This window comes from Symphodus melops (assembly GCF_947650265.1).
Source record: "Symphodus melops genome assembly, chromosome: 18".
NCBI classification, from domain to species: domain Eukaryota; kingdom Metazoa; phylum Chordata; class Actinopteri; order Labriformes; family Labridae; genus Symphodus; species Symphodus melops.
Window position 1 is genome coordinate 21,586,622 of NC_136708.1, and position 27,347 is coordinate 21,613,968.

At 45.8% G+C, this 27,347-nt stretch overlaps 2 protein-coding genes across 2 annotated transcripts in view; one reads left to right on the top strand and one right to left on the bottom strand.

Moving 5' to 3' along the window:
* The window catches only part of cica (capicua transcriptional repressor a), a 34,777-nt gene extending 11,261 nt beyond the window's left edge, over positions 1-23,516 (bottom strand). The window contains 11 exon segments of the mRNA XM_079367863.1: positions 160-242; positions 603-735; positions 1,407-1,573; positions 1,865-1,991; positions 2,104-2,286; positions 2,388-2,487; positions 5,484-5,637; positions 7,178-7,309; positions 13,951-14,227; positions 15,136-18,822; positions 23,322-23,516. Of these exon segments, the coding sequence (XP_079223989.1) occupies positions 160-242; positions 603-735; positions 1,407-1,573; positions 1,865-1,991; positions 2,104-2,286; positions 2,388-2,487; positions 5,484-5,637; positions 7,178-7,309; positions 13,951-14,227; positions 15,136-18,612 (4,833 nt within the window). The 5' untranslated portion in view covers positions 18,613-18,822; positions 23,322-23,516.
* bmp8a (bone morphogenetic protein 8a) overlaps positions 1-27,347 on the top strand; it is a 165,784-nt gene that overhangs the window by 37,339 nt on the left and 101,098 nt on the right. The window lies entirely within an intron of this gene.

Consider the following 27,347-nt stretch of genomic DNA (forward strand, 5'->3'; position numbering starts at 1 on the left):
CATGATCACTTCACTTAAATGCACAAAGTTGAGAAAGAGAAAAAAAACCCTCCAGCTCAGATTCAGTTGGCAGTTCAGACTTTTCTGGGACAGGAGGATCTCTGGGTCTGTTCTCCAGGTTTTTACTAACTCATCCCTGATAATGACGTCTGCAGCTACCTGTCCATCCGGTTCGTCCTCGTCACTGTCGGTCACTCTCTCTTTGCACTTGAGGTCAATGGAGCCTTCGGGACAGGAATCCTCTGAGGGTGAGACACGGATAGAAACATGTGTTGTCATTCCTGCTCATGATTTCATGTTAAAGGGTTTAAAGGCAGCTAAAGACAGCCGCCTTTAAACCCTCCAAATTCTGTGTTTTTGTTACTGCTCTATTTTAACACGAGTGATTAACAGTCCATGACGGGAGCTCAGCAGATGACACAGCATTTTTTTTTTTTTTGTGTGAGTGTTTTGCTGACATTGTCATTTAGACGAAGAAGGCTGAAGCTTTTTAAAGACACACTGATTGTTATGGGAACTGAAACTTTGACCTTGTGGTTACGCAACAGCCTCCTTTAAAAACCACCACAAGAAGCAACTCTGCGGCTGCTCGCCTCACTCACCCATGACATCATCGTCCCCCTCTTCCTCGCAGATGACCATGCGCTCCTCGTCGCTGGTCACGTCCTCGTTGGCCCCGCCCTGGTACATGGAATGAGGCAGGGGTCGTTGGCGAAACAAGCCTGCGCCGTCCTCCTGCAGAGAAAACAAAAAAAACGTTTTTTCGTTGAATGGACGCTGATTAAAACTCGAGTTTCTCTGGAACTCTTCAGACACACGTAACTGATTTTTTTTTTTCTCCCCCCCTAAAGCGTTCATACATGCAGCATGAGATGAATGCCTTCAAAACAAAAGAGCTCACATGCAGACCTTACTCCTCTGTGATTAGGAGCGAAGCTGCAAACACCAGTCTCGCACCTTCAAAGGCACGAAAAAAAAAAAAAAAAAAAGGCAGAGAAGGGAAACCTTTGAAGTCGGAGGCTGAGCTCCCTCAGAGGGTTTTTTTTTTCACCAGCTACAACTCCAGCCCTCACACAAAGAACAAAGAGCGTCAACTGCTTCTCAACAGCGCGCCTTCAGTTGAAGAGTTCAACAGAAATGCTCTTGTGGCGTGAAGGACACACGTCCGCTGTGCGTTTGGATTCAGAGGCGCTCACAAACATTGTCCTGTGTTTTTGCCCTTTTCTTCTCTTACATGCAACAGACTTGTTGTAAGAGCTTTAATAATACTCTTGACAAGACTGCGAGCACATGATTTAAGCTTTAAGATTAAAACTAGCTGGTGATCTGAAACTTTTTTTTCTTTTTTTTTTTAAATCTCCAGAGTCCGTTCTCCGCCTTTGAGCTACAGATTAACAACCTCGTACCTTCTCCAGGTCTCTCTCCCTCTGCTCCAGGGTGTGCACGGCACTCTGGGAAAAGGCTCTGGGTCGGGGGTGCTGCTCCACAAACAGCCCCCCTCGACGCTCTGATCCCCCAGACCAGTTTGGGCCTCCTGCCTTCCCCTCCAGCACCTGAGACTCCAGATGTGGATCTGCAGGAGAGAGGAGCGACAGCACGGATTCAATATCACGCTGCACTTTCATGCAGTAGATCAATAAAACTCAGAACGTGCAACATCAACTCCACAGCAACGCAAATGTAGGAAACACAATTCCTGCAACATCCAATAAATATTTTCTTTTTTTTTTCCCTTTTCCCAGATATGACTCAATCTTTGAACTTTGAACACAGTTTAAGCAATTGCAAAGTTCAAAACAGACAAAAATGATAACAAGCAGCACCACACACACACACACACACACACACACACACACACACACACCTATGCTCTCCGACATGCTCCTCTCACGCAGATCCTTCGGCGTCCCGCGGCCCTCTGACAGCGACTTCCTGCGGTCTTTGTTGCACCACTTCCAATCAGGATGTGCTCTGAAGTGCGCCTCTTTCACCTGAAGCAGGAGGACGGGGTCATAACACCTCATTCAGCTAAAGGTTTGTTCACATGGATGCATGACTTTTTTTTATTTAATGATCTATTGATCTATAATGATCTATAAGAACCTGGAAGGCCAGATCGTGGTACTGCTGCTTCTCGTTGGGCCCCAGAGCGTACCACCACTCGCCCAGGATCTTGCTGACTGTTCGGTTGTCCTGATTGGGATGTCGCTGGTGCACCAGGGCGCGATGGCGTTTACTGAAGATCATGAATGCATTCATCGGACGGCGGATGTGGTCTTTCTCTCGCTGTCGGGGGTTGAGGGTTGGACACAGAGTTAAGACGTTAAGTCAGTAAATGTGACGGTCATTAAAATCACGTGAACCATGACGCTGCACGGTGGACCGACCTTTCTGTCTCCGTCCTTGGGCAGGGCGCTGAGGGACTGTGTGCGTCTCTTCATAGTGCCAGAGGAGGGAGCCGGGTCGTTGGCCACGCCTGGAGAAAACCTGCGCTCACACACACACACACACACACACACAGAAGGAGAGAGAAAGTGTGAGTCTACTGGAGACGGAGACAAGGGGACGGGGTTGGCGGCGGTTGTCTCCTGAGGTAAGAAGACGTGAGGTAAAAAAAAAACTGATGCAACGAAGTCGTTTAAGTTTTAGTCGTGTCGTTTGATGGACTGTCAACAAAAGTGCTGAAAACAACAAACAGGAAGTTTGAGGAAGTGGCCAAACAGGAAGTGGAGATCGTAGCGGTCCTGCACCGACTCCAGTCACAGGATAAAAACGTCGCTCTCGCCCTCCCACTGACTCGAGGTGAATTCTCCTGATTATCCGAGTGTTCACACAAATATCGGGAGTTTTTCCAGGAGTTTTCTGCAGGTGTGACTTTCAAAGTAAACTTTAATCTGACTTCTGTTTGGTTATCGTCGTCTCCTCTCATTTGCTGTTTATGTAATCAAGAAACTTTTTTAGTAATCTGCTCGGCTTCGGTCGTTATCACGGCGCATGCTTCTCACTGAAATGTCGTTCTAGTCCTTCCTCGCGGATCTTAATTGCCTTGTGGGCCTCTGGATTGGTTCCAGATAAAAGACCAGACCAGACACAGGGTAAATAAAACAAGACAAACACAGAGACTGTGACACACTGGGTGGGGTGTGCTTTGAGATTTTCTTACCGTGGAGAAACAGCATTAAAAAGTGCTACGACCGTTTAACTTGTGGTTTTCACATCGACGACAGATTCCCTAATTTTTTTTAACCTCCATCATGTTTATTTCTCTGGTCTAGTTTGACAGAGACACTTTTATTCACGACAACAAACAACACACACACACACACACACACACACACAGAAGCCTCTGGAGGTAGAATTGTATCTGTGGGAAACTAGATGGAAAAGAAGTACTGGAGGAATCACAAGGTTTCACAGAGATTGTGGTTACATAATAATTTGGTTGGGGTTCAGTCAGATGTGTGTGTTTAAAGGCATGCACCTAAGTGTGTGTGTGTGTGTGTGTGTGTGTGTGTGAGTAAAAGATTTCTTTGAACTGGAAACATCAGCCACATACTGGGACACATAATAGGTGACAGAAGGCTCACTGAATACACCTGGTGAGTCGTATGAATGAGTTCTTCACGACGTCAGCGCTGTAACAAACCTCTGTTAGGTAACGTCACACACGTGAATATTAAAGAATAAGTGACAATCGGCATCGACGAATTTCATCTCCGATATGCAAAGATTTTACTCAATTAACTCTCCAGTCAAAAAGCGTCATATTTGGGTTTCATTGTATTAAACAAGGAGTTTTCTATCACCAGCAGGGGGCGCTTTGCGGATCTTGTATCCATCTTGATTTCATTATAAATCTTTTCCACACATTTGAGGAAAATGTGTCTTCATCTATCGATCTGTGCACTCGAACATGAAGCGAAGAAAGAAACCAGCCTCTCTTCATCGCCCTTTAAATTTGTACTGCCCCCCCCCCCCCCCCCCCCCCCCCCCCCCCCAAAAATAAATAAATAAATAAATAAATAAATAAATAAATAAATCACACATCTGCCGGGTCGTTCTCCTGCATAATCCAGCGTGGAGATCATATGAATGCTATCATTGTTGCATCACCTAACGGAGATACAATAACTGAAATACGCTGACGGCACAGACGTCTGGAAAAATACAGATCGAGGAAGAAGCAGAAGTGTGCATGAAAAGAAGTGTTCGACAATGTAATGAATAAATTAAAAAAAGTGATTCAATCTCAGACTTCTGTATCGTTCTGTCTGCAAACTTGCAGCAGTTAAACTCGACTTGTACAAGAAGACTAAAGAGAGAGAGAGAGAGAGAGGGGGAGAGAGAGCCGCCATCATTGAGAGAACAGTGACCCTGAAACATTCAAAACCACACTACCAGCCAGACAGCCACGCAGCCCATCTGAGTCACTCTGAAAGAGCAGGAGACGCAGCTCGAGTCTGAGTGGAATGAGCAAGCACAGACTGTACAACAAACCTCACGCACTTGGTACTAAAGGACTTTGTTGTTGTTGTTGTTGTTGTTGTTTGCTTTCTTTGAGTTTCGTCGTCACCGGTGGATTTCGGTGCACCTACCCGGGCGTCGAGTTTTTAAAAGGTGCTTATTAAAAAAACTCCCACAACAGAATATATTGATGATCTGCATGTGAGGAAACACATGCAGGTGCTGCTGGGGGGATAGGACATGAAAAATGTAAATCTCTACTTTTCCTCCCCAAAGTTGAATCTACAAATTACAAAGAAAAAACATTCAGATTAAGTTTTGCTTCTTTTTTTTTTTTTTTTATCTTTAAAATCGAAATAAATCAAACTGAATTTCCCTTTTTCAGCTTGAAACGTGTCTGTAAAAGTGAAGCAAAGAACAGATGTGACGGAGCAACTTCGGCAAAATACTTGTGGCTGGGCAGCACATACCTGGGGCCAACGTTTCAAGCATGTGGACCAACCCATGCAGGCTTTTCCACTGTATATACGGGCACCATATCATGAGTGTGTGTGTGCGTGTGTGTGTGTGTGTGTGTGTGTGTGTGTGTGAGATGTGGAGCAGCGGAGGAAGATTTTCATTTTTACAAATCCTCCTACACCTGATATATATATCGATATATATATATAGATATATATCGTTCTTAAAGATCGTTCACCAAAGAACAAACTCCTCCAAACTTTATTTAAATAAACCGTTTGGATACGAAACCGCTGAAAACAAAACGACCACACGTGCACGAAAACAAAGTTGGATCAGAGTCTGGCCGATCAGCTGCTCTACACCTGAATATCAATCAATTTTCTTTTCTTTTCGTCCTTCTCTTTGGCGCTCTCCATTCTGATTGGATTTGAAAACGTGACCTTTTCTGTCCAATAATTCAGTTTGGATGAAAAAAAAAACAAAAAGAAAAAAAAAAAAAAAAAACTCAATCATGTCCGGCCTTGAAGCTACGACGTGGGAGGCTTCTTTGTACTCACGGGTCATCTGTATCACTTTCTGTTTCGCTGTCAGCCCCGCCCCTGTCTGATGGAGGATTGTCATTGGTCGGAGGAGGGCATGACGGCGACCCCCTCTCAAGGTCTGGTGGGCCACTCCGCCCGTCACTCACCAGGGCCACGCCGCACCGAGGCTCTGAAAAAGAAGAAGAAGAAGAAAAAAAAAAAAAAAAAAGGACAGACATTGAGAGGCGGGTTCGAGAAAAGCGATGTGAAAGTAACAGAGCCATATGTGTAAACGCAGGGCTCGCAGCTCGCTGATGGAAAGCTCGATTCTGGCCAACTGACAGTGGGAGGTGTGAGAATCTGCGACTACGTTATGTGAGAATCTGCTGCAGTAGTAAGAGAAATGTACGACTGAGCAGAAGCCTACTCACACATAAAGAAAGAAAGAAAATGTCCCCTTCGACAGTTCAATAAATCGGATGAATAACACGGACACATTTCATCATTAAATCCTGTAATCGTGAAATATCTCGGACATGGTGTTCGCTTGATTCCTCTCACAGAGATTTGCACAAACAAGTCTTCATCATAAGTTCCTTTTAAATCTTCCACTTCTTTAGAAACAACTTTTCTTATCTTCAAAATGATGCTTTTAATAATTTCACTGTTTGTCTGCGTTGTCAGGGACGATGTACAAACAATAACAATAATCTCACAGAGAGAAGATGCTTCGTACCAGGTTATAGCAGTTTGCTAATTTTCCATCTGCCGTCCCTGGGCAGGTCGACTGTCCTTACATCTGTCGACATCGGGCGACATCGTCCTCAGCTCTATCGTAGATCTTTCGAGACAGATATTGCTTATAAGTTATCAAACGATTATTTAATTTGAAAGGAGCCGTGCGTCCCCGCTCCAAACTCTGGGAGCGATAATGCTTGGTGTAATCCATATAGCGCCCTCTGCTGGTGAAACGACCTGCTAGTGTAAAACAATGAAACGCTATTTGACTGGTGAATAAATCTGGTGATATCAGCGCATATGGGGGGGAGGACTTTTAAAGCTGCAGATTTAAAAACTCAACGGTAGAGCCGACAAACACAGGTTAGTAATCAGAAGGTTCAAGAGTTAGAAGACTGTGACCTCGGCTTCTGAGAAGAGTTTAGCAGTATTTGCTTGAATTACATCAACCAAACAATTAATCACTCATTCCAGATTTGGAGGCACACAGGAACAAAAAAAAAAAAAAGAGAGAGAGAAGAGTCGAATCAAGCGTCACGAAGCCGCGCGGAGAATCAAACGCACTGAAGGCGGCTGACCGTCCCCACCAGCTCAGATTTGGTCTCTGAATAAATGTGAGCGCTCCAGCCAATAAATATTGTTATTAACAATGTTACTGGAACGACGCTGGTGTGAACACCAACTGTGCCGATTTGCAATTCAGTCGCAACTGTTTTGGGAAACACAGACTTGGCTGCGGGCATATCAAACCGTTTGTACTGGCGGTGTACTGGAGTGTTTTGGCAGTGTTTATTTGTGAAACACGGCCCGACAAAGGGTTTCCTTTTCTGATTATTGTGGGATTTACTTGTTTATTATATGCAGTCATGTATATATATATTTATATTTGTATGCAAGCTGTGAAATTGTGAAACAAGCTGTCTGTGTCCTTTGCTCAAGTCAAAAAGTCATGATGACATGTCCGGAGCAAAACGAGCGGGGTCGTTACCTACCTTTGCTCTGATTGACAAGCGGTTGGCCATCGGCAGGCTGGGCAGCCGCTCCTGATTGGCTGGGCTCCAGGAAAGGGACGAGCGAATGCCAAGGAAACACTGGCACCGACCGAGGCTCCACGTTGGTCCAAACTGTGGGAACACGAAGGCAGAGAGAAGAGAGAGAGAGAGAGAGAGGAGAGAGAGAGAGAGAGAGAGAGAGAGAGAGAGAGAGAGAGAGAGAGAGAGAGAGAGAGAGAGAGAGAGAGAGAGAGAGAAAACGGAAAAATGAAAAATGTCACTATGTTTATCCACTTCAGTGTCGTGATCTGTGGACAGAATTTAGCGATCTGCCCCTCTGGCTGCATGTGAAATCCCACGTGATCATCATCCAGCGAGGAGCCAAAGTGTTACTAAAAACTACACGTTTCATAGAAATGGCCAACACACGCACAGAGACCGTCCCTCAGGATAATCAGAGCTGAGGGGTCATGTGTTGGGAGATGGGATGAGGGAACCTGTTATTTTATCCACACAGATTCCAGACTCCAGACTACCCAGCGTCTAGACTGCAGCCACGCCGCTGCCGGGTACAATAAAGAGACGGGTCTAACGCCAACACGCCATGTCACAATGGAGAATCCAGATTCTTATCTTCGATTCCAAAAAAACTTTTTCTTTAGTTAATCACTCAGTCCCTACTCAGTGCTAAAGGCTAGCTCTTTAGCTCAGCAGAATGCCGAATGGAGACATTCAGCCGGCCTCACAGGTAGATAGATAGATAGATAGATAGATAGATAGATAGATAGATAGATAGATAGATAGATAGATAGATAGATAGATAGATAGATAGATAGATAGATAGATAGATAGATAGATAGATAGATAGATAGATAGATAGATAGATAGATAGATAGATAGATAGATAGATAGATAGATAGATAGATAGATAGATAGATAGATAGATAGATACTTTATTGATCCCGAGGGAAATTCAAGCGACGGGAGGTGACGGGAGCGGATCCTGAAGTACGGACTGATTAAAAAAAAAAAAAAAAAAGAGTTTGAATCCATGGATCCATTCATCGTTTTGAATCAGACACTGGGAACTGTTTTTACATCAGACAACGCTTCAGTACGCCGCTGCCCAATTAAAACCATGTTGCTCCAAATCTGGTGATTTTACTCCCAGTGTTACAAGACGTGTTTGATAGATATATAACACATTATTTCACCCTGGAGCGTGGATCCTTTTGACTTTTAAAACCAGCCGTTGTCAAGTCCAGGTGATAATGTTAGAAATCACACCGGCTAGATACCATCAGCCAGTTCAGCTGAGCTATCATGTTAGCACACGCTAGCGCCTGGTTCAGTTAAAATGAATAATTGTATGTCAGGAAGACACTTCGAGTTCTCAGCTGAATTCATCTTTAAAAAATGTTGTGTCACTCAAAAACTGTCAACACAGAAAAAACAGGTTTCCTTTTCATGGCTGCTGAAGAGTTTGACATTTTGGAGTCATGTGGTTTTCACTGAACAGCTTCAATGTGTGAAAACAAAACTCCTACGACTTCTTGTTCTCTCTTTCGATCAAACACTTTGATAACTGATAACTCATCATGTTCATGTCACAACGGGTCGATACCGCCGAAACCAATAATCAACACTTCACCTTTATCTGCAACATCATCACTACTGCCTACACTAATACCACAACGCCGACCGTTAATGTTGGAGCTGTATTTATTTCCTGTTAGATCTAAGAGGAACCTTTGAATAAAAAGAGCTTCACATCCTGTCACAGATACAGAACATGAAGCTAGCTTAACTCCTACGTCTCAGATCAATCTCAGTTTGTGTTCAACACGCCAAACATCATCACAGAGAGCCAGAAGGTTTAGTGACTGGACTTATTCTACTCCCCTTAAATATTCTTCCTTTAGGTCGAATCACCAGGAGATATTCCACATTTGTTTTACACTTACGCCGATGACACTCAATTATACTTATAAACCAATCAAGGATGCCGTAAGAACAAACCGCAGCCTGTAAATATTAAAAGACGAAGCCTGAGTGATGTCACTTTCTGTCCCTGCAGGGGGCGCTGGAGTCCCGTCGGTGGCGGCCTCCGTGCTGGAAATGCAGTACACAGATCATTTAAAGCACATCTTTGTGATACACCTGACAGCGAGGCTCACCTTGAATGAACCCCCCCGAGTGATACAGGTAAGAGTGTTAAAGTGCATGCTGGGTAGATACAGCGAGTTCCTGTCTTCATCGTTCATGCATACATTCATGAACGGCACATTTAAGCATGTTGCTAACTCTGTACTCGACCTTTTGTGCTCCCTCACCTCGCAGTCTTCCACCGCTCATTGGTCTCTATTATTATCATCGTGGCTACTGTTGCTAACCCTCGCTCTCTCTCTCTCTCTCTCTGTCGCGACCGAGTTGGTTGCGGCAGATGGCTATCCTATCAGTGACTCTGATTGAGTTTTCTCCCCGTCAAACAACGAGGACTCAATGGAGACGATGTAAAAAAAGAAAAGAAGGTATTTTCCTTTTTTTTTTACACATCCGGAAATCTCCTAACCGAGATCCCGAGTGTTTTTTTTCTCGCAGTGGGCTGCTGTGAGAACGCAGCAGGAAGTTCTCCGGAGAATTCACCTCGAGCCAATCGGAAGGGAGAGTGACGCGTCTATCCTGTGACTGCTGCACACGACCACGTAATTAAACGGCTGCATTAAGTTTTTGTAAACAGTGATGAAATAAGTGGACGGGCTCGCTCCTTCATGGATTGATCTTTCAGTCTCCGCTCCCTCTACTTCAGTACTCCACATTCAGATCCAGCCTGCTGGAAGTGAACTGGCTGTGAACTCTGCTGCAGCGCTGCAATGCCCAGTTTGTTTCCATTTATAATTTTATAGCAAGTGCTCTATTAAAAGCCAGCCAATCAGTGGCTTTGGCTCGTCTAAAAAGGAGATCCAGATGTACATACATGCTGCAGATATCGCTGCTGTTGGTATCACGCAGAGTTCAACGTGTCCTCTTAGGAGTGCTGATTATTGTGAACATGACAGTTATCGCCACACTCTGACCTTTGATCTCCGTACTACAAACTGGGAGATAATGCTTCAGGAACTACAAGTGAGGCTTCTTCAAATGCTGTCGTGCACCAGCCGTGAACTCTGCAGCAGGTGGCAGAAAAACCAGAAATAGTGTTATGAGTGATGTACAGCAGCAGCTCTTTATACTGTGAATATTCATGTAAAGATTATTGGAAAGGTGCAGAAACTTTATTCAAAGGATAATGGGTCCAGGAGCACCGTTTCCACCGTGACCTTTGAACTATTTAACCGCCAAATTAATCTTTACATGACTTTTGAAGGGGATTATTTTATTATTGAGGGTTTTCATGGTTTCAATTTTTGGACAGACAGTAAACTGAACAAAGGAACTGAGGTGCTGCAAAATCTGATAAAAATAACTACTTTTGATTTATGTTGGTTTAATGACCAGTTTAACTCAAAGCAGGCAGATTTAATGCAGATTAGAAGAATATCGCTATGTGGGATTTTATGTTTTATTAATTCATTATTTATTTGTATTTATTTATTAATTAATTAATTATTTTATCATTTATTCAATTGTATTAATTCATCTTTATTGGTGGTCTCCGTTATCATTTAACCAAATTGCAGAGGCAGAAATAAACGAGACATTAAAGTGAAAATTAAGTGTAAAAAAAAAAAGATCAGAAATTGACTATTACAAATAAGCAAACCAATAGAAATACTAAACACATAAAAATGGTTTTAACCCCGTCACCTCTTTGAGGGTGAAGAGTCAGAACATCACGGTCGAAATGCAAAATCAACTCTGTGCACTGTTTCCACCCACAGCTGTGGTTGAACTATGCATACTTAATATTTGGCTCGTCCTACTCTCCAGCTCCGTCTCAACGATGAATCAACGTTCAGGAAATAATATGATAAGAAAACAAAACATGTCAAAGGTGACATTTCTGTTTTTTTTTTTTTTTAAAGGTTAAAAAAAAAAAGAATATTCTATAATCTTCTGTTCGGCCGAGAATCTCGTGAAGAAACCAAAACTAATCCAACTTTATTTGTTTTGCACTTTAAAACAACCACAGCTGACCGAAGTGCTGTACAGTAAAATAAAACACAGAACAGCTAAAGAAACCAAACCTAACCTGTTTACTCTCCTCACTCCACCACGAAACAAATACAACATTTACCACAACATTTTCTTAAAGCTACAGTACCATTTTTTTTTCTTTCAACATTTGACTTTGTATGTTTTTTTATGTACTTTAAAAGAAGTAAAAGGACTTAATGTGGAGTACAACAGACAGGGAAACTACCTCAGAGTGTCTAATTCACCATTTTCTGATCGATGTAAACTGAGAGACAGACTTACACTCAGTTGTATTTTTTTGAGAGCGTCATCCTTTTTCTTTTGGGGTTAAATCAATCTGACTTGAGACTCTTTAAACTTTCAGAGAACCTGCTGACACCCGGAGGAGTCCCGGCGTGAATGTTGTTAGAAAGCAGTGACAGATACAGAGCTGAGACACCTCGATATCTGTCTTGACCTGTTTCCTTTAAATTGATGAATAGCTACTAAATCCCCCTCTTGGACGACAGGACGACACGTTACTACAGCGGGAGAGGGTTTCACATCACGGCAGTGAGCGGCGTAACAAGATGAGAGCGAGCTACATCAGAGCTTTTATCTGTTCTTCACCGAAGGCTGCAGATGTACTCAAAGAGAGCAGTAATGAAACTTGTGATGCTAATGCAGCCACACTTGAGCTGGGCTATATATAGGAGAGAGATCTCAGCCGTGGGGCCTCCGCTGCCTGCTGCCTGCTGCTTGCTGTGTTTGTTTCTGGGCCCACTGTGGCTCTGGGTGTTTTTAAAAATGTATGGCGGAGGAAACGTTACGCTACAGAGGCAGGTGGCTGTCAGCAGCAGTGCGAGGGATGTGAGAGAGAGAGAGAGAGAGAGAGAGAGAGCGAGAGAGAGAAATAAAAGCGCGCTTCGGTAATCAGCTCAGGGCTCAACGCTTTACTGCGCTAATTCTACCGCTGGAAACAGTGTATCCATGACAACACGCCGGCAATACAATTACTCCTTTTTGCTGCTGAGAGTGATGAAACGCATTCACATCACGCTGGACCTGCCCTTGATGCCCTGTCTGAGGTTGTTGATTGTCTGGAACATCGAGATGAGCGTGCATGTGAGTTGTGTACGCCGGAGGAGGAGGAGGAGGAGGAGGAGGAGGAGGAGGTGTGAATGTCCTTGTTGAACTCCAGCTCTCTCTCTCACTCTGCATGTCTAGACACGTCAATGTCCTTATAAGTTTCTGTGAAACACCCCTTATCTCTGTCTAACACACACATGCCCACACGTAAGAATTGGTGACACCCCCCCCCCCCCTCCTCCCCCCGTGCACTCGCACACTCAATAACTTTGACGCCACACACATTGAGTCGCAAATGACACAGTGAGCAGCAGGTCTGGGAGTCTGCCTGATCAAAACCTTTCTCTGATTTTCACACCTCAGAGGACGAAGGCTTCATCTGCACCCCTTCATCCGAGTCCAGAGTTTAGAAACAGCAAATATGAAAAGTGAGTTAATGGTGTTAAACGTGTCGGCTGTCTCTGCTAATCCACAACCACACACTGTGAATATCTCTATCTGTATGACTTTTCTTATATCAATTAGTTGTTATCAACTATGAAACTGAGAGCGCAGTAAATTGCCAATATCTCCGAGGCCCTGAGACACATTCCTGTACATTTATCACACTTTCAGTTCGCAGTTTGAGAACGTGTTGTGTTAAAGTGAAACACCGACGAGATGCCGAGCTTTTCAAGCAGGAACAAACTTCCTTATTCATATATTCAAAGTAACATTTCAGAGTTTGGGCTGTAATTTTATAAGGTTGGCATGGAAACAAGCATACAGTATATGATTAACCCAACACCTCCGTTGCTCGGCGGCCAATCTTCTTATATCCAACTGTGCGCTCGCCGAGCTGACAAAAACACTTTCACAACAGCTCGTGGCCAAAATATACGCTCTGAAGCCGGGTTTACAAACGGCTGATCAGACAAACGTCACCCTCCTCAAAGTCACTCACACAACTCTTCAGACCTTCTTCGAGTTGGAGTGAAAACATCTCATATATCAGAGAGTTATAAATAACAACGAGACAAATAAACCTTCTATATGTTCGACACACCCAGCAACGTGAACATCTAAAAGCGGGACTGGAGATGGACTCAGTCGTCGGTACAAAATGAACGTCTACATGTGCAATCTTGTGTGATTGATGCTTTTCTTCTTCTAATAAAAAAAAAAAAGTGTTTACTGTGTGAAACAGAAATCTGAACTCATATTAAAAGGTGTAATTTTAATTTTAAGACGCCACATCTTCTCAAGTAGCCACATGCACATTTTTACCAGGAACTGAAAAAAGCCCTAAAAAGGCAAATCAAGGTGGTAAAAATATCTCCTCTTACTTTCTTACAGTGCAAGCAAACAATAGTAATGTGTACATGAGTCATAGCCAGAGCACTTAGATGACACTCCTGTAACCCTCGAGAGATAATGAAAGCAAGAAGTGCTAAGTTAGAGTACATTAGCTTCAGACGCTACCTTCCCACTGTTCACTGAGAGACGAGCTCAGCAGTCTTCGTATCTGATGTGAACAAAGCCACAGTGCCATTATGTTTTCCATTTCCCCTCCTCCAATCATTCCTTACCAGTTCCTGGGCGTCCCATGATGATTTGCTTGCGTGGAGCGGGATGAGGCGACTCAGCTGGCAGTATGAGCGGCAGGAGGGCGGTCGGGGTTGGGTGACACGCTACCGGCTGGGGCAGAGCCCCTCCAGAGGCGTCCTGGTGTCCCTCGGGCTTCCTCTCTCTCTCTCTGCCCCCGGAGCCAGAGGACGAGAGGACTGAGCCCAGTGACGTGGGCATCAACCCGATGCTGGAGGGGCTGGACAGGGCGGGGTTACCCACTGAAGCCGGAGTCAGGGACTGAGGGGAACATCAGGGGAAAGACATGTTTCTCAAACCAATATAACAACAACACACATGCACTTTCCAAATTACACTCAACCCAAAACTTCTTGAAAGACAGCAGATAATCAGCGGCATACACCGCTTCACTGTTTTTATTTCACTCCGGTTGACCAGTTGTGACAGATGTTCATAAGGTCATTTTGACCCGTTTTCTGCCTCGACTCTGTGACTCTAAGGATCGACTCTAAAGGCCACTAAGATTACGTTTGAAAGTTTTAACTGGAGTACTCTTTTGATTTATGGATTTTGTTTTGTTTCCTTATGATGCTTTATTTGGTCTTCCTCCACTACTACACTTTATTCTAGTTGATATTAGTTTTTATATCTTATCCATCATAGCACTACAGTCACTTTATTCGATCAGTATTCATCATTTTTTCTTTGCTTTAGTATAGATTTAGTCTGTTGTTTTACTTGCACATAGCTCTGTATAGATATATATTTCTATTTATATATTATATATATATATATATATATTTATATTTATTTCCAGTTACTGCACAATAGTTGTTCACATATGTTTATTACTGTATATATTTGTTATATACAAATATATATATATTTAGTCCGATCACGGTCCACTTATACCTCCACTCTTTTTTGATATATTTTGTGTTTTACATTTCTCTGTGTTATCTCTCTTTGTTTAATTTTAGTGTCGCTGCACTGTCGTTCATTTATTGCTCTGCGTCGCTTTGAATTAAATTGAATTGCCCCATTTCTATCATAAATAGAAAATAAGAAAGTGTTGCAATGATAAAGACTCATTCATGCAGGTTCCATACATTTTGATAAGGTTTAAAAAGCATTCCCCATCCTTTCACTGTGATGCCAAAAAATAATAATAATTGTGACTTTCTTACCGAACTGGAGGTGACCAGGACCAGTGTGGAGGCGGGGTTGCGCAGAAGAACAGCACCGTTGGTTGTAGCCCCGTTGATTGGAACAGGGACCTGCAGGCCGGGGGGAGCTGCGTGCTGGGGTTGGCTGTGCTCTCTGGAACGGCTTCTTTCTCTCCTTCCTAACGGGCCGTCCGAGAACTTTGCGAGGGGTACATCTGGGTTGCGGACGATGACTGGTGAATCACGGAGGGGCACAATACGACGTGGAGAAGGTTCCTGGGGCAGCGGGGAAGGAGGAGTGGGAGAGACCAGCATGGGTGGGGGTGTGGAGGCAGTAGAGGATGGTGGCCGGCTGGTGGCACTTCGAGGCCGGGGGAAGGAAAGTGAGGAAGGAGTCGTGGGCTGACTCTGGGGGGAGAGGACTCTAAAAGCTGCAGGGCAGTGGCCCATGGTTGTTTCTCCAACCATAGCGCCCCCTAAGCCTATCAGTTGATGCTGCTCAGGTTTGGTCTGGTAGTCATGGACTGTAGGCAGCGGAGGGGGAGGGTGGGAGTCCAGCTTCCTTTTGCTGGGGCTCATGGGGACTGTGAAAGTAAGGTTGGTCTGAAAAGTGGGCAAAATTCCAGAGAGATGGCGCTCTCGCTCGAGCCCTGGCGTGCCCATCTTAGTGCCACTTGGCTGGCGAGGACGCCGGGAGGTAAGTGAAGGAGCGGTAATTGGACTGAAATTGGCAGGACGAAAGCCAAAGTGTGGAGAGGGCGAAGGTGATGGGGTTGGGGAAAAGGGCGATTGGTTCGAGATAGGAGAGAATGACGGAGTGCCTGAACGGGAACCACCCAAGGAGACCAGCATGGTCGCTGCCTCACACTCATCAAAGTCAAAACGAGAGAGGTCCTGGGGGAGCAGAGACGGAAGGACCAAGCGAGGGCGCGAGTCACCTCCACGACTGCTGGCCTCGCTACTTTCCCGAGACGTCTCATCCCAATCAAACTCTGAGCTAGCCCTCCCGCCACTTAGACGAAGGTCAGATGGCGTCAGGGTCCCTGTGCTGCTGGCCCCTCCACGATCCCGGCTGCCTCCACTGGCTTCCATCTCCTTGGTCCTCATTGAGAGGTGTCTGGAACAGTATCCTCGGCGCTGGGACTCTTTAGAGCAGCCCTCTCTGGAGCAAAGCCTCCTCCACTGCTTCCCATTGAACTTCTTGCGGATGCCTGTTGGCGTGCACACCACATCTCCCTTCTTGTACTTTTGCTGGGCAGCTGTCAGCGGGGTGCGGGAGCGCGAGGAGGAGGAGGAGGTCGAACCTGATCCTGATCCACCACCTGCTCCTCCGCTGGAAGATCCTCCTCCTGAGGCCTTCTCTCCTCTGGAGGAGGACGGGGTGGAGGAGGAGATGGGAGGGAGAGGAGGGAGCTGGGGATTGGTCATGACAGCACCGGCTGCTGCGGCCGCTGCTGGATCAAGGCCTAACAGGACAGGTGAAGGAGGAGGATGGGGGTTCAAGGCCAGGTGTGCAGGAGGTATCCCGATGCCCCGCACCACAGACAGGTGGGGATTGAGGTAGCCAGGTGGGGGCTTAGAGACAATGTGGCGGTGTTGCGGAACTGCCATCGGTTTGGCCCCAGGCATGACTGCCCCCATTGGGACCATGTTAAAGTGGGACACCTCCATGTCTTCCTCAGGGGTGAGTGGCATGTATGGGTGGTGCTGCTGATGTTGGTGCTGCTGTTGCTGCTTCACACTGTTCTCCCTTTCTCGCTCTCTTTCCCTCTCTCTATCCTGTTTTCTTTGGAGGTCCCGCTCCCCTTCCCACTCTCGCCCTGGAGCCAGGCTAAGGACTGACGCTGGGGTTACAGGGGAGGTGATGTTGTGCCCAGATGAAGAGGAAACAGAAACCATGCCTGGGTAAGGTATTCCTCTCCCCAACACCGACCCTACACTCGGCGTCATCCCTTGGCTCAAACGGCACACCTCCCTCTCCACGTCGATCTCTTCCCTGTCTTCACGCTCCCTTTCTTTGTCCCTGACCCCTTCTTCTCTCTCTCGACACGCTCCAGATGGCAAATCCAGGTCCCAAGGTGGCACAAGAAGCCTGAGTGTTTGTCGGGAGACCCAAACTGCCTGGGTAGCACCAGCCGACACCCTGCAAATCTCTTCCTCGTCCACAGATAGAGACCTTTCCTCAGACAGAAGGACGCGATAGCGGTTGGCCACAGCAGGGTGTGTGTCCACCTGCGTCACCACACCTTCTCTGTACCACTGCCACTGGCCCTCACTGCCCTCCTCGTTGCCAAATGGTACGCAGACACGGGTTCCGATGGGTATTGGATGGATACCGGGTGGCGAGGCGTCTAGGATAATGTCCACCACCCCTGGGGGACTGTCATGTCGATATGGATAACGGCACAGTGTCTTCTCCCCATTTAGTTGCACCTCCAAACTTCCAAATTCACCGCTGACCTTTCGGACCACGCCAGCCCTAAACACCAAGTCCAAACTCACGCCTTCGTTACTCCTTTCACCTTCTTCCTCCTCGTCACTTCTCCTCATCTGGCGAGCGAGGACGCGCTGATTCTTCAGCCCCTTGGCGAGAGCGTCAGACAGTGCATCGGGGAGACTGCTGGGTGCATGCATGGCGGGGTGTGAGTCGCCGACGACCTCGAGGTCAGCCGAGTGCTCGCTGGCAGTGTCTGTTGAGGAGCAGCGGGGCAGGGGGCTGGGCGACACCCGCTCTGCGTCTCTAACTCCTTCACCTCTTCCGGGCCTTTCCCTCTCCCCCCCTAGCAACAGAGGAGGGGGTCCTGGGGAACTTTTCAGATTCCCCTCCCTGCCAGTAGTCCTGCTGTGGAAGTCGTCCATCATGTTTCTACTCTGACCGTTACCGTCAGCGTGCGAGACGCAGATGTCACTTCCTGAACCCGTTAACGCCTGGTTGATGACCCCGCCGCCAAGAGGAAGAGGAGGGGGTGTGCTAGAGGAAGGGTTGCTATGGTTACCAGTAGTAGACGAGCAGTGTTCAGAGGTATACTTCTTCTTGGGAACTCGAGCCTTAAACGTGGCGGTTTTCCGGCTGGAGGCTGGGTTCGGGCTGTTGTTGGCGCTCGGTGTACTACTGTTACTGCTACCGCCACTGTCACTGTGGCTGCTAACGCTCACAGCCGACCTCCCCGATTTGTCATCCGAGGACGACAACGACTTCCCAGAATCCATCGCCAGCATAACCGTTGACTCCGACGACCCTTCTCTGTGATGCGCCGCCGCCGCCTCCTCCTCCGAAGGGCCGCGGGCTCTGATCGGGTCCACCTGCGAGGACTCCGAGTGCGAATTCGACGAATAAGAAGAGGGCGCTCTGTCTGGAGGGGATCTGCTTCTGTCTCTGTTCTCATCTGAGTCCCTCTTCTCGCCTCCTTCTGGGGCATCCCCCCCTCCTCGACGCTTCCCCCCTTTTGCCCGGGTTGACGGAGGAGAGCGTCGGCCCTGTTTTTTTATCGGCTTCATCTTTTCATCTAGCCTGCTTTCTCTCCAAACAAGTCTTTTTATTTATTTATCCCAGAGATTCTCTTTGGCGTTCCTCTTTTTTCTTTGCCCTTGTTGTTTTCTTTCCCCTTCTCTCCTCTCTATTTTCCTCCTCTGCCGGGGCCTCTCTCCCTCATCCTTTCTCGTCTTCTTTGCGCGACTCCGGCACTTGCCCACCTTATTCCAGAGACTCTGGAAGAAAGGGAACAGGGAGTGTGGTTTACTCATGTGGAAAACACATTCAGACATGCACAAAGCCTATTCACCACACAGAGATACCTACCGACTGTAAAGCTGTGAGAGAGAAGTTGCTTAATTAAGATATAAAGTATCAACAAACAAATAAATAAATAAAATGAACAGAAGGATCAAAAATCAAGACTTGGAGTCACAAAAAAACGAGAATAAAACGTTCATTTTTAAGAAAGGTATTCCCTACTAAATGATGCACCATGGTACTGGAGTAGTAACAAAAATGACTCATCTACAAATTCATTACACATAAATTCATTACATAACATGATCTACTCACATAACACAAGGCCTGCATCCATACCAGGTACATATTGAAAACACATACTGGCCATACTGTCGGGTAAACAGAATGTATCCCGACAACACAGTATGGAAATAATGAGAGGCACTTTGCAATTTGCCCAGACAAGCCTTTCTGCACACACTCCTCTCACACACTACTTCTTGGCCAGGGCAGTAGAGGCGGGGGAATTCCTCTTTGCACGCATACTGAAACCCTCCCTTTCTTTCTCTCTCTCTCTCTCTCTCTCTCTGTGGCGACCTTTATCTATGTATTTCAAAGCGGAGTCAATCCGCCCCTACAAACTCCATTTCCTGTGGAAGACCATTACCTAACTTCCCGTTACTTTATTCCTCCCTCTCTGTCTTTGCTACTATTACGATTTCATTCTTGTCCCCGGCCTGCGTTCTCTCTTCTCCGGTGTTGATTTCTACCTCACATTTCTCACTTTCTTTCCTTTACTTTTTTGCTTCTTACTTAAAGTCTTTATCTTCATTTAGCCCTGCAGTCATCCACAAGAAAAAAAGCAGTGATCTTCCAAATCATTTTTATTTCACGCTCGAGTAATTTTTCAACCACGCCAATGTCACTGAGTGTATCTGCTAATTCCACGCTGGACTCGCTCGACGTTCTGCCTCCGTTTTAGAAAGTAGAACAGATTGTTTTTGCTGACTTGTTGAACCGGGGGACTGGTGTCATTTAACTGGTTTGTTTGCTGTGTGGCTTAAACGCACGGGACTCGCCTCGGGTCCTTTGCTGCTGTGTGCTCTGCCTCGTTTTCTTCCAACACAAGAGTCTCCTCACAAGCTCACAGTGCCAGTAAGATGTTAACAACAAGTGCAGAAGAGGGAGACTCACAACACTCCCTGTACGATCTGTTATCTTCCTTTCTTCCATTTTATTTCTCACTCCATCTGTCAAGATGTTCTGGATTGATGTCTATCAAACACCACGAGGCACGTCAGTCTGTCAGTGTGCACGTCTGTCCCTCTCTCTACATCCTTCCTCCCACCAGACTCCCTCTCTCTGTCTGCCTGTCTCTCTTTCTGCTGCCTTCCTGTTTGTGACTGTGAAGGCTCGCATTCATTCAGCTCCTTTTAATATCTGCTGCTACATCATATCGTCTGGAGAGAAATCCATTTTCAGAGATGAGTGCCGCCTGTCTCAAGGCCACACACACACACACACACACACAGAGCAAACATCTATGTGATGATAGTTGATAGTGCACAAAGAGTGTGAGCAAGCTCGCAGCCATCACTGTGCTCTATGTAAATCCCTATTTAGGACAGACAGTCACCATAAAATGATTTGGCAGGCTGCCTTACTTGGTCACGATGGAGGTATGCTACATGTGTTTACTCAGTAGTGCACTGTGTACAACAGCTGGTGTCAGAGTCATGAGCCTGATGATAACAGCGTATAGACTAACTGATGCAACGTACACTCCTCTCTGTGAAACACGGAGGCCCGAGGTCTCAGGAATAACTACTTCCATCATGTAATGTTGGCTTTAACGTGTGTTCCTGTTTCTGGCAGGTAAACATGACTGTAGGCAGAATCAAGCTGATGCAAGTCATGTGAGGTGACAGAAATAAAAACCTCCACCTTTTTTTTCCAGGGTGCTTTTTTTTTTGATTTGCAGTTGTTAAGTGATTATCTAGTTACGGTTTTAATCATCTAAAAAAAAAAGAAAAAAAACAGATTAAGCCAAAAGCCCCTGGTAATAAGCATGAATATTAAGTGGGTAAACTCGTTCATGCTTATAAAAAATAAAAAATAGATAAAAATGAGGTGATTGATGTGTGTTTTTAACAAAAATCTAAAAACCACCTTTAAGTGAAGATTCCTGCTTTAATTTTGGGTCAATTTCTCTTCGCAAACGCAAAGATACTCAAAAATCTTCTTTCTGAAACAAACTTACTTAATTTAAAAATATTAAACATGATTATTATCACCAGTCATCCTGATGTAGACTTAACAGAGCTTTGGTTAGGTCTGGGACCTGACCAGGAGGGCAGCGGCACACGCCGTAATAATAATATTACATGATTACGAAAGAGTTAACAAACCATAAGTTCAGAGCAGAGAACAATTTCAATGTGCAGATAAAAATACAGTCAGGCAGTGTCTCATGTTCTCACATCTTTTGAGATGGAGTAAAAGGCCTCAAGTGAAAAAATGGGATCCTCCAGTCTGGAGTCATTTTGGAGAACGAGGTTTGTGATGACACATTTTTACTTTCTGCATCGTGGTTTTCTTAAAAACATTTTCTCACTGGTTTGTGATCCGGGCCCTGAAGGGTTTATCTTTACAGCTTCACATGAAAACACAAGTCAACATGACTGCAGGCAGAATTAAGTTCATACAAAGACGTAATTCATCGCCAAATTAATCGAAGACGACAGTCAGGACCTCTGAGCGACGTAATCTCGCCCGTGTCGATGATTTCGATTATTTTCAGGGGCAGAGTCACGCGGCGACAACGTCCAATCCAGCGTTCGCCGTTTGGACTCATACTGTCTTCAGGGGAGACGATGTCGAACAGAAAAGAAGTGAAATGTAAACACTGTGGAAAAACTGTTTCCAAGAAATGCAACTTATTTATTTTCTACTGTTTGAGAGAAGTTCGCTTCTCCTTTAAAACTCAAGTGTGTCTTTTTTTATCTTATTTCAAGTGATGCTTTGATTTCAGTCCAAATATTCAACAAAATCACAAAACATATTCATCAGAAAGTCAGAAAACATGATCCCAACTTTAATAGTTGAGCATATTTACAGTCGAGAACACGTCAGTGAACTATGAGCGCAAAAAACTCACAAGAAAATAATCGTTGATTCATCGTAATCGAGGTTCGATTCATCGCCTTACAAAGACATGATGTTTGGACCTTTGAGGATGCACGAAGTCACACACAGTGTTGTATGTACGTGTCATCCATCAGTTGTTAGCATGTCTTCAGTATAAGTCACCTTACAGACAGTGGCCATGTATGAACTTCATCAAGCTCATTAGTCCTCTGTAGTTCAAGCTAATCTTCCTGTGGTGTTTATAACTCCATATTTTCACCATCACCACAATGCATGACCATAAAAAGTTTGTTTTCCTGTTAGCATAGCACCTCTCTGAGTGTCTATAACAGGATTACTACAGTGCTTCACATAAGACAGGTCAGCAGGGATAAACATATTGACACTTTCATAATCTGCACGAGGAGATAACAGCGTTTCAATTTCGTCCTGACAAAAAGGCCCAAAAGCACGACATGCAAACTGCAAGAGGTGATGTCGTCACCTCTGCTTCAGTACCGACTATGTGTCAAGCCCTTCGTAGTACACCGATTACTACCAGTTTACTCCACAACACAGCAGGCCGAGGCGTGCAGCAGCAGAGCAGGCCTCAGCGACACACACAAGGCCTCTCACTTTACGGCACATATTGACCCTTAATGCACAGCAATACGGCACATATCCCCCTCTGCTGCGTGACTCTGAGATGTGCCATTAAGCTGATGAATACGTCAACTTTGTCAATCCATCACAACACAACGACTAACACTGGTTAAAGTGTTGTTGTTGTTGTTGTTGGTGGTTTTTTTGGCCCATCCGAAAGTGACAGTCGCGTGAAAGCACAGCTCGAGCTGTCCGGATGGATTTGTAGCGACATTTGTATCCAAGAGAGAGAAAGTAACAATATGTGGCAACAAAGTAGTTCCAAGGCCTCCCTTTAAAAACACACTGATTCAAGCGGCCACGTTGATTCATTAAAAAAGAGGAAGAAATGTGTCCCTGTAGGAGAGAGGAGGAGGAGGAGGGAGGGTGACAAGAGGAGAGGAGTTTTCGATACGACGCACTAAAAAATTCAGAGTTGTTCTCGGAAGTCCAGAGGCAGTTATGGCGTTCAATTTATTTCTAGTGGAAAAGTTTCGAGCTCACTATATCCAACCGCACCGCTCCCTTTTTTTTCCCCCCTCACAGAAGACAACCCAATCCGCCCTCCGCTCCTCTCCGCAGGCCACCCAGCTGCTAACACTGTTTATGGCCACATTAAACATGAACAACGTTAGCAGCTCGGCGGAGGGAGAGGAGAAAAAAAGGCACAACAAGCCCCACTGCAGTGCTGCAGGAGAAAGATTTGTGGGCAGCTTATACTCACCAGAGCTAATGTATAGTTCCCCAGAGTGATTATCTGGTGAGTCCGCTGCGTAAAATAGGGCAGAGTGGCCAGTCGTCCGCCGCTGCCGGTCAGCGACACTTCATGATTCTCCGGCAAAGCAACTTAAAAGGAGGAAAAACTAACTGCCCTGTGCATTCTACACTACAGTCGCAAAATGGTGAATGAAGCCCAGAGCCTTGACAACCAGCCGGGGTGGCCAATAGCGGAGCGACGAATGCGTACAGTAGCCAATGGAATCCCGCGGAAGAAGGAGAGAGGGCGGAGTCGCGCGTCAAAGTGAATTTGAGGGACGTGGCGTCGCGGCCAATCACAGTGTGGGAAAACACAGAACAGCTGTTGAGGAGAGAGAGGCTGCAGCGGCCAATGAGGCTCCTCTGTGGGCGTGTCTGTGTGACTTCTACAAGCACGCAGGACGGCGAGGAAATATCTCTCTCTTTGTCCTTTTTGATTCATCTCTTCTTTATTTGTCTGCAGATAAAAAACAAGTAGTCTGTCTGTGTTTAAAGCAGCACGCGGACTGACACTTACGTGACATATTACATGTGATATAGATCAATATGTCACGTCCCAAGCTGTCTCATGTTTTATTACTTCACGTAACATGCGTTTAAAAAAAACCTTTAACAAGACTGGTGAGCTATTTACGACCCGTTCGTTTTTTATAGATGTAATCCTTACATGTGTCTTTTTTTTCATGCTATATTTGAGCCACAGGTTGAGTGTAGTTTCAAAAGAGTCTCTAAAAACTACAAATCCCAGCTCGACAGTTTGCCTCTCTTTACGTCCTTCTCTCCTCCTCCCCGCTAATCAGAGGTGCTCGAAAAGGCACAGCATCCCCAAGTCCCTCCTCCGCAGCCAATCAGAGCGACCGCTGGAGGCTGTACGTCACCGGAGCTGCGTGTGATTGGCTGAGAGGCCCGGGGTCTGCAGGCCAATGACCGAGTGATGTGGTGAGGTCATTATGCTTGTTGCCATCAGCTCGGCCAAACAGGAAGAGTGAAACCCCAGAGAGTAAGTTAGACCAAACGTGGAATTATGGTTCCTGAGAGAGTGACCCATATACACCGTGGGCCTCCCTGCCTGTGCGCGCGCGCGCACACACGCACACGCACACACACACACACACACACACACACACACACACACACACACACAGCAGACAGGCATGTGAACAAGCAGGTGCAGGCTCTAATACACTGAAGAATACTTGACAACATGCAAACAGGCTAAAAAAAAAAAGAAGCTGTTAAACACGCCTGAGTGCACACACACACACACACACACACACACACACACACACACACACACACACACACACACACACACTTAAACATGGTTATAACATGCGTGTGCAACAAACACCAACGCACACAACAACTGGGTGACGTCCCCCCCTGTGATTACAGAAGGCACAAAGTGTGTGTGCATTGCTGTGCAGCAGTGCGACTTGCTGTTTCTATAGCTTACAGGCACAGATGGCGAGTTTGGTCAATGATGATACAGAGCTGGCTGGTTGCGGCATTGCAGTCTGCTTGGCACGCGCGCACACACACACACACACACACACACGTATATGCACACAAGCGAGCGGGTACACTTCTCCTTGCTACACACAACTAGGCGCACGCACACAAGCAAGCACCTACACACACACACACACACACACACACACACACACACACACACACACACACAGCAGACGCAGTGGAGTTAGAACATGCCTGAGCGTTACATAAGCTGTACGTGTACTGAAACACACACACACACACACACACACACACACTGCGCCTAGCCCTGTGCAAGCAAACACACACACACACACACACACACACTTTAGTGGATACGGTGTACATTATGGAGCCTCCTGTAGCATGCAAACATACAGACGTGTCATGTTGCATGTACAGCAAAGAACATGTTTGTCATACTTGTTTTTACTTTGCACACACACACACACACACACACACACACACACACACACACACACACACACACACACACACATAAGCTCAGTGTTTATTCTACTCATTTCATGGCTTTTCACATGAACAACCTGTGACTCATAAAGCCATAAAATATGTCACACTTACACACACACACACGTAGGTTGCAGAGTGAGTGGGGATCTCCAGACATCTTCCACACCCCTCATCACACTGAAGCACTGCAGTGTCTGTCTCCCTCCAACCGACTGCTCATTCAGCGGAGACGAGCGAGCGAGCGAGCGTGTGTATTCAGAAATGTAGGGCGAGTACAGCGAGCACGCAACTTTGAGGGGCGGCTGGTTTCGTAAGGCGCCGTCGAGAGACATCAAGAGAGAGAGAGAGACCTGAGATTTAACACTCGGCTTCAGGAGGAGTGAAAAGTGTGGAGGAGACTTTAAAGTGAGACAGACAGGCGAGGAGAGAGTCGTGAAGGACAGGTTTCTCCAACACGGAGACAGACGTGAATCACGTGAGCGACAGGAACGGTGAAGTGGAAAGAGAGAGGGAGGTAGACGGAGATCGACTCCGTGCTGCAGAAGTCAAGCTGTTTGTGAATGAGCGCCACAAATCCGGCTGGTATTAGCACCTAGAGGCACTTTTCTAAGAATGAGGCAGAGAGCTGTGGCTAAGCCCCCCCAATCCCAGTCACTTTACTCTAAATGCATTATGACCACTTAACTGCTAAACAGCTCCAGAGACCTTGCACTGTACCTGACCCGACACTCTGCCGCTCTCTCTAATTCAAGTGAGCGTGTTTCAAAAAAAAGAACAAAATGATGGCGAGCGGGGGCCAGATGAGTCCGACTCCACTCTTCTTCAACCGCTGCAGGTTGAGTAGATGCAGACGAGATTAAACAGCGTGCACCTGCTGCGAGTAATGAAATCAGACATGAGTGTGTGGGGTGAGTTATATAGTAAAAAAAAAAATGTGTGTGTGTGTTTTTGCCTCAGATAGACGGGTCACTCATCACGCTAAGCAAAAAGGATATCATGCATGCATAAGATGCTTTTCATGCTTTTCAGAATGAGCATGTTCATGATCCTTGATGAGACGCAGCGTTGCCGACTGAACAAAAAAAAAAGAAGCTTAAAGGCGGGATTGGTAATTTCCTCCAGATTCACTTTTTTAAGATTTTGGTTAAAATCCTCTTTTATGCTCTGAGAGAGATCAACAACTCATGAGCTCAGAAAGAAGGAATAAGGACGATAAAAAACTTGAAGTAAAAAACAAACTGATTCGACAAAGCAGTCATTGCTTTCCTTTTGTTTTTTATTTATTTCTTTAAACCTTTTTTTTTTTTAAATGAAACCTGTGTTTTGCACAGTTCGAGTGTTCTCTTCCTCAACCTGACTTTAAAAAAACAAACAAAAAAAAAACCAAACAAGCGTCTCTGAGATGCCCTGAAGGATTTGGAGAAAAAAAAAAAGAAATCCTAAATGTAAATGTTGTGTTTGTACTCTGAATGAATGTTGAACTCTCCCACCTGTTGCTCGTGTTTACGTTCCTGTATTGGAACCCACCTGACGTGACCTCTGCAGCTCTGCAGGTGTTTAAGGGGCAGAGAGAGAGAGAGAGAGACATTCGGGGGGAGAGGGGGGAGATGTCGTGCATTACAGGGTTCGAGGTGGATTCAAACCCACGCCCTCTGTACGCGGGGCCCACGACACAACCGCTAGGCTACCTGCACCCCTTAAAACTTTAAACTGTTATTATAAATATTGTTCATCCAATCAATTCGTTTTTCTTTGTGTCGCGCCAAAGTTCAAAGGATTTATCCTCTATTGATCCCTGGAGGGGAAATTCCTTTTTTATAGTCTGTTATTGAACATGCGACACACACATCGACTGAGATACACACGTATGTCAGAGTGAGGGAGCAGCACACAGCGAGCACTCTTGAGCTGAAGGGGAGGGGAGGGGGGGTCAGTGCCTTGCTCAAGGGCACCACAGCCACAGTGCTCAGGAAGTGACTCCACCTCTCCAGCTACCTGATCAATTTCCAGATTTGGGGACTTGAAC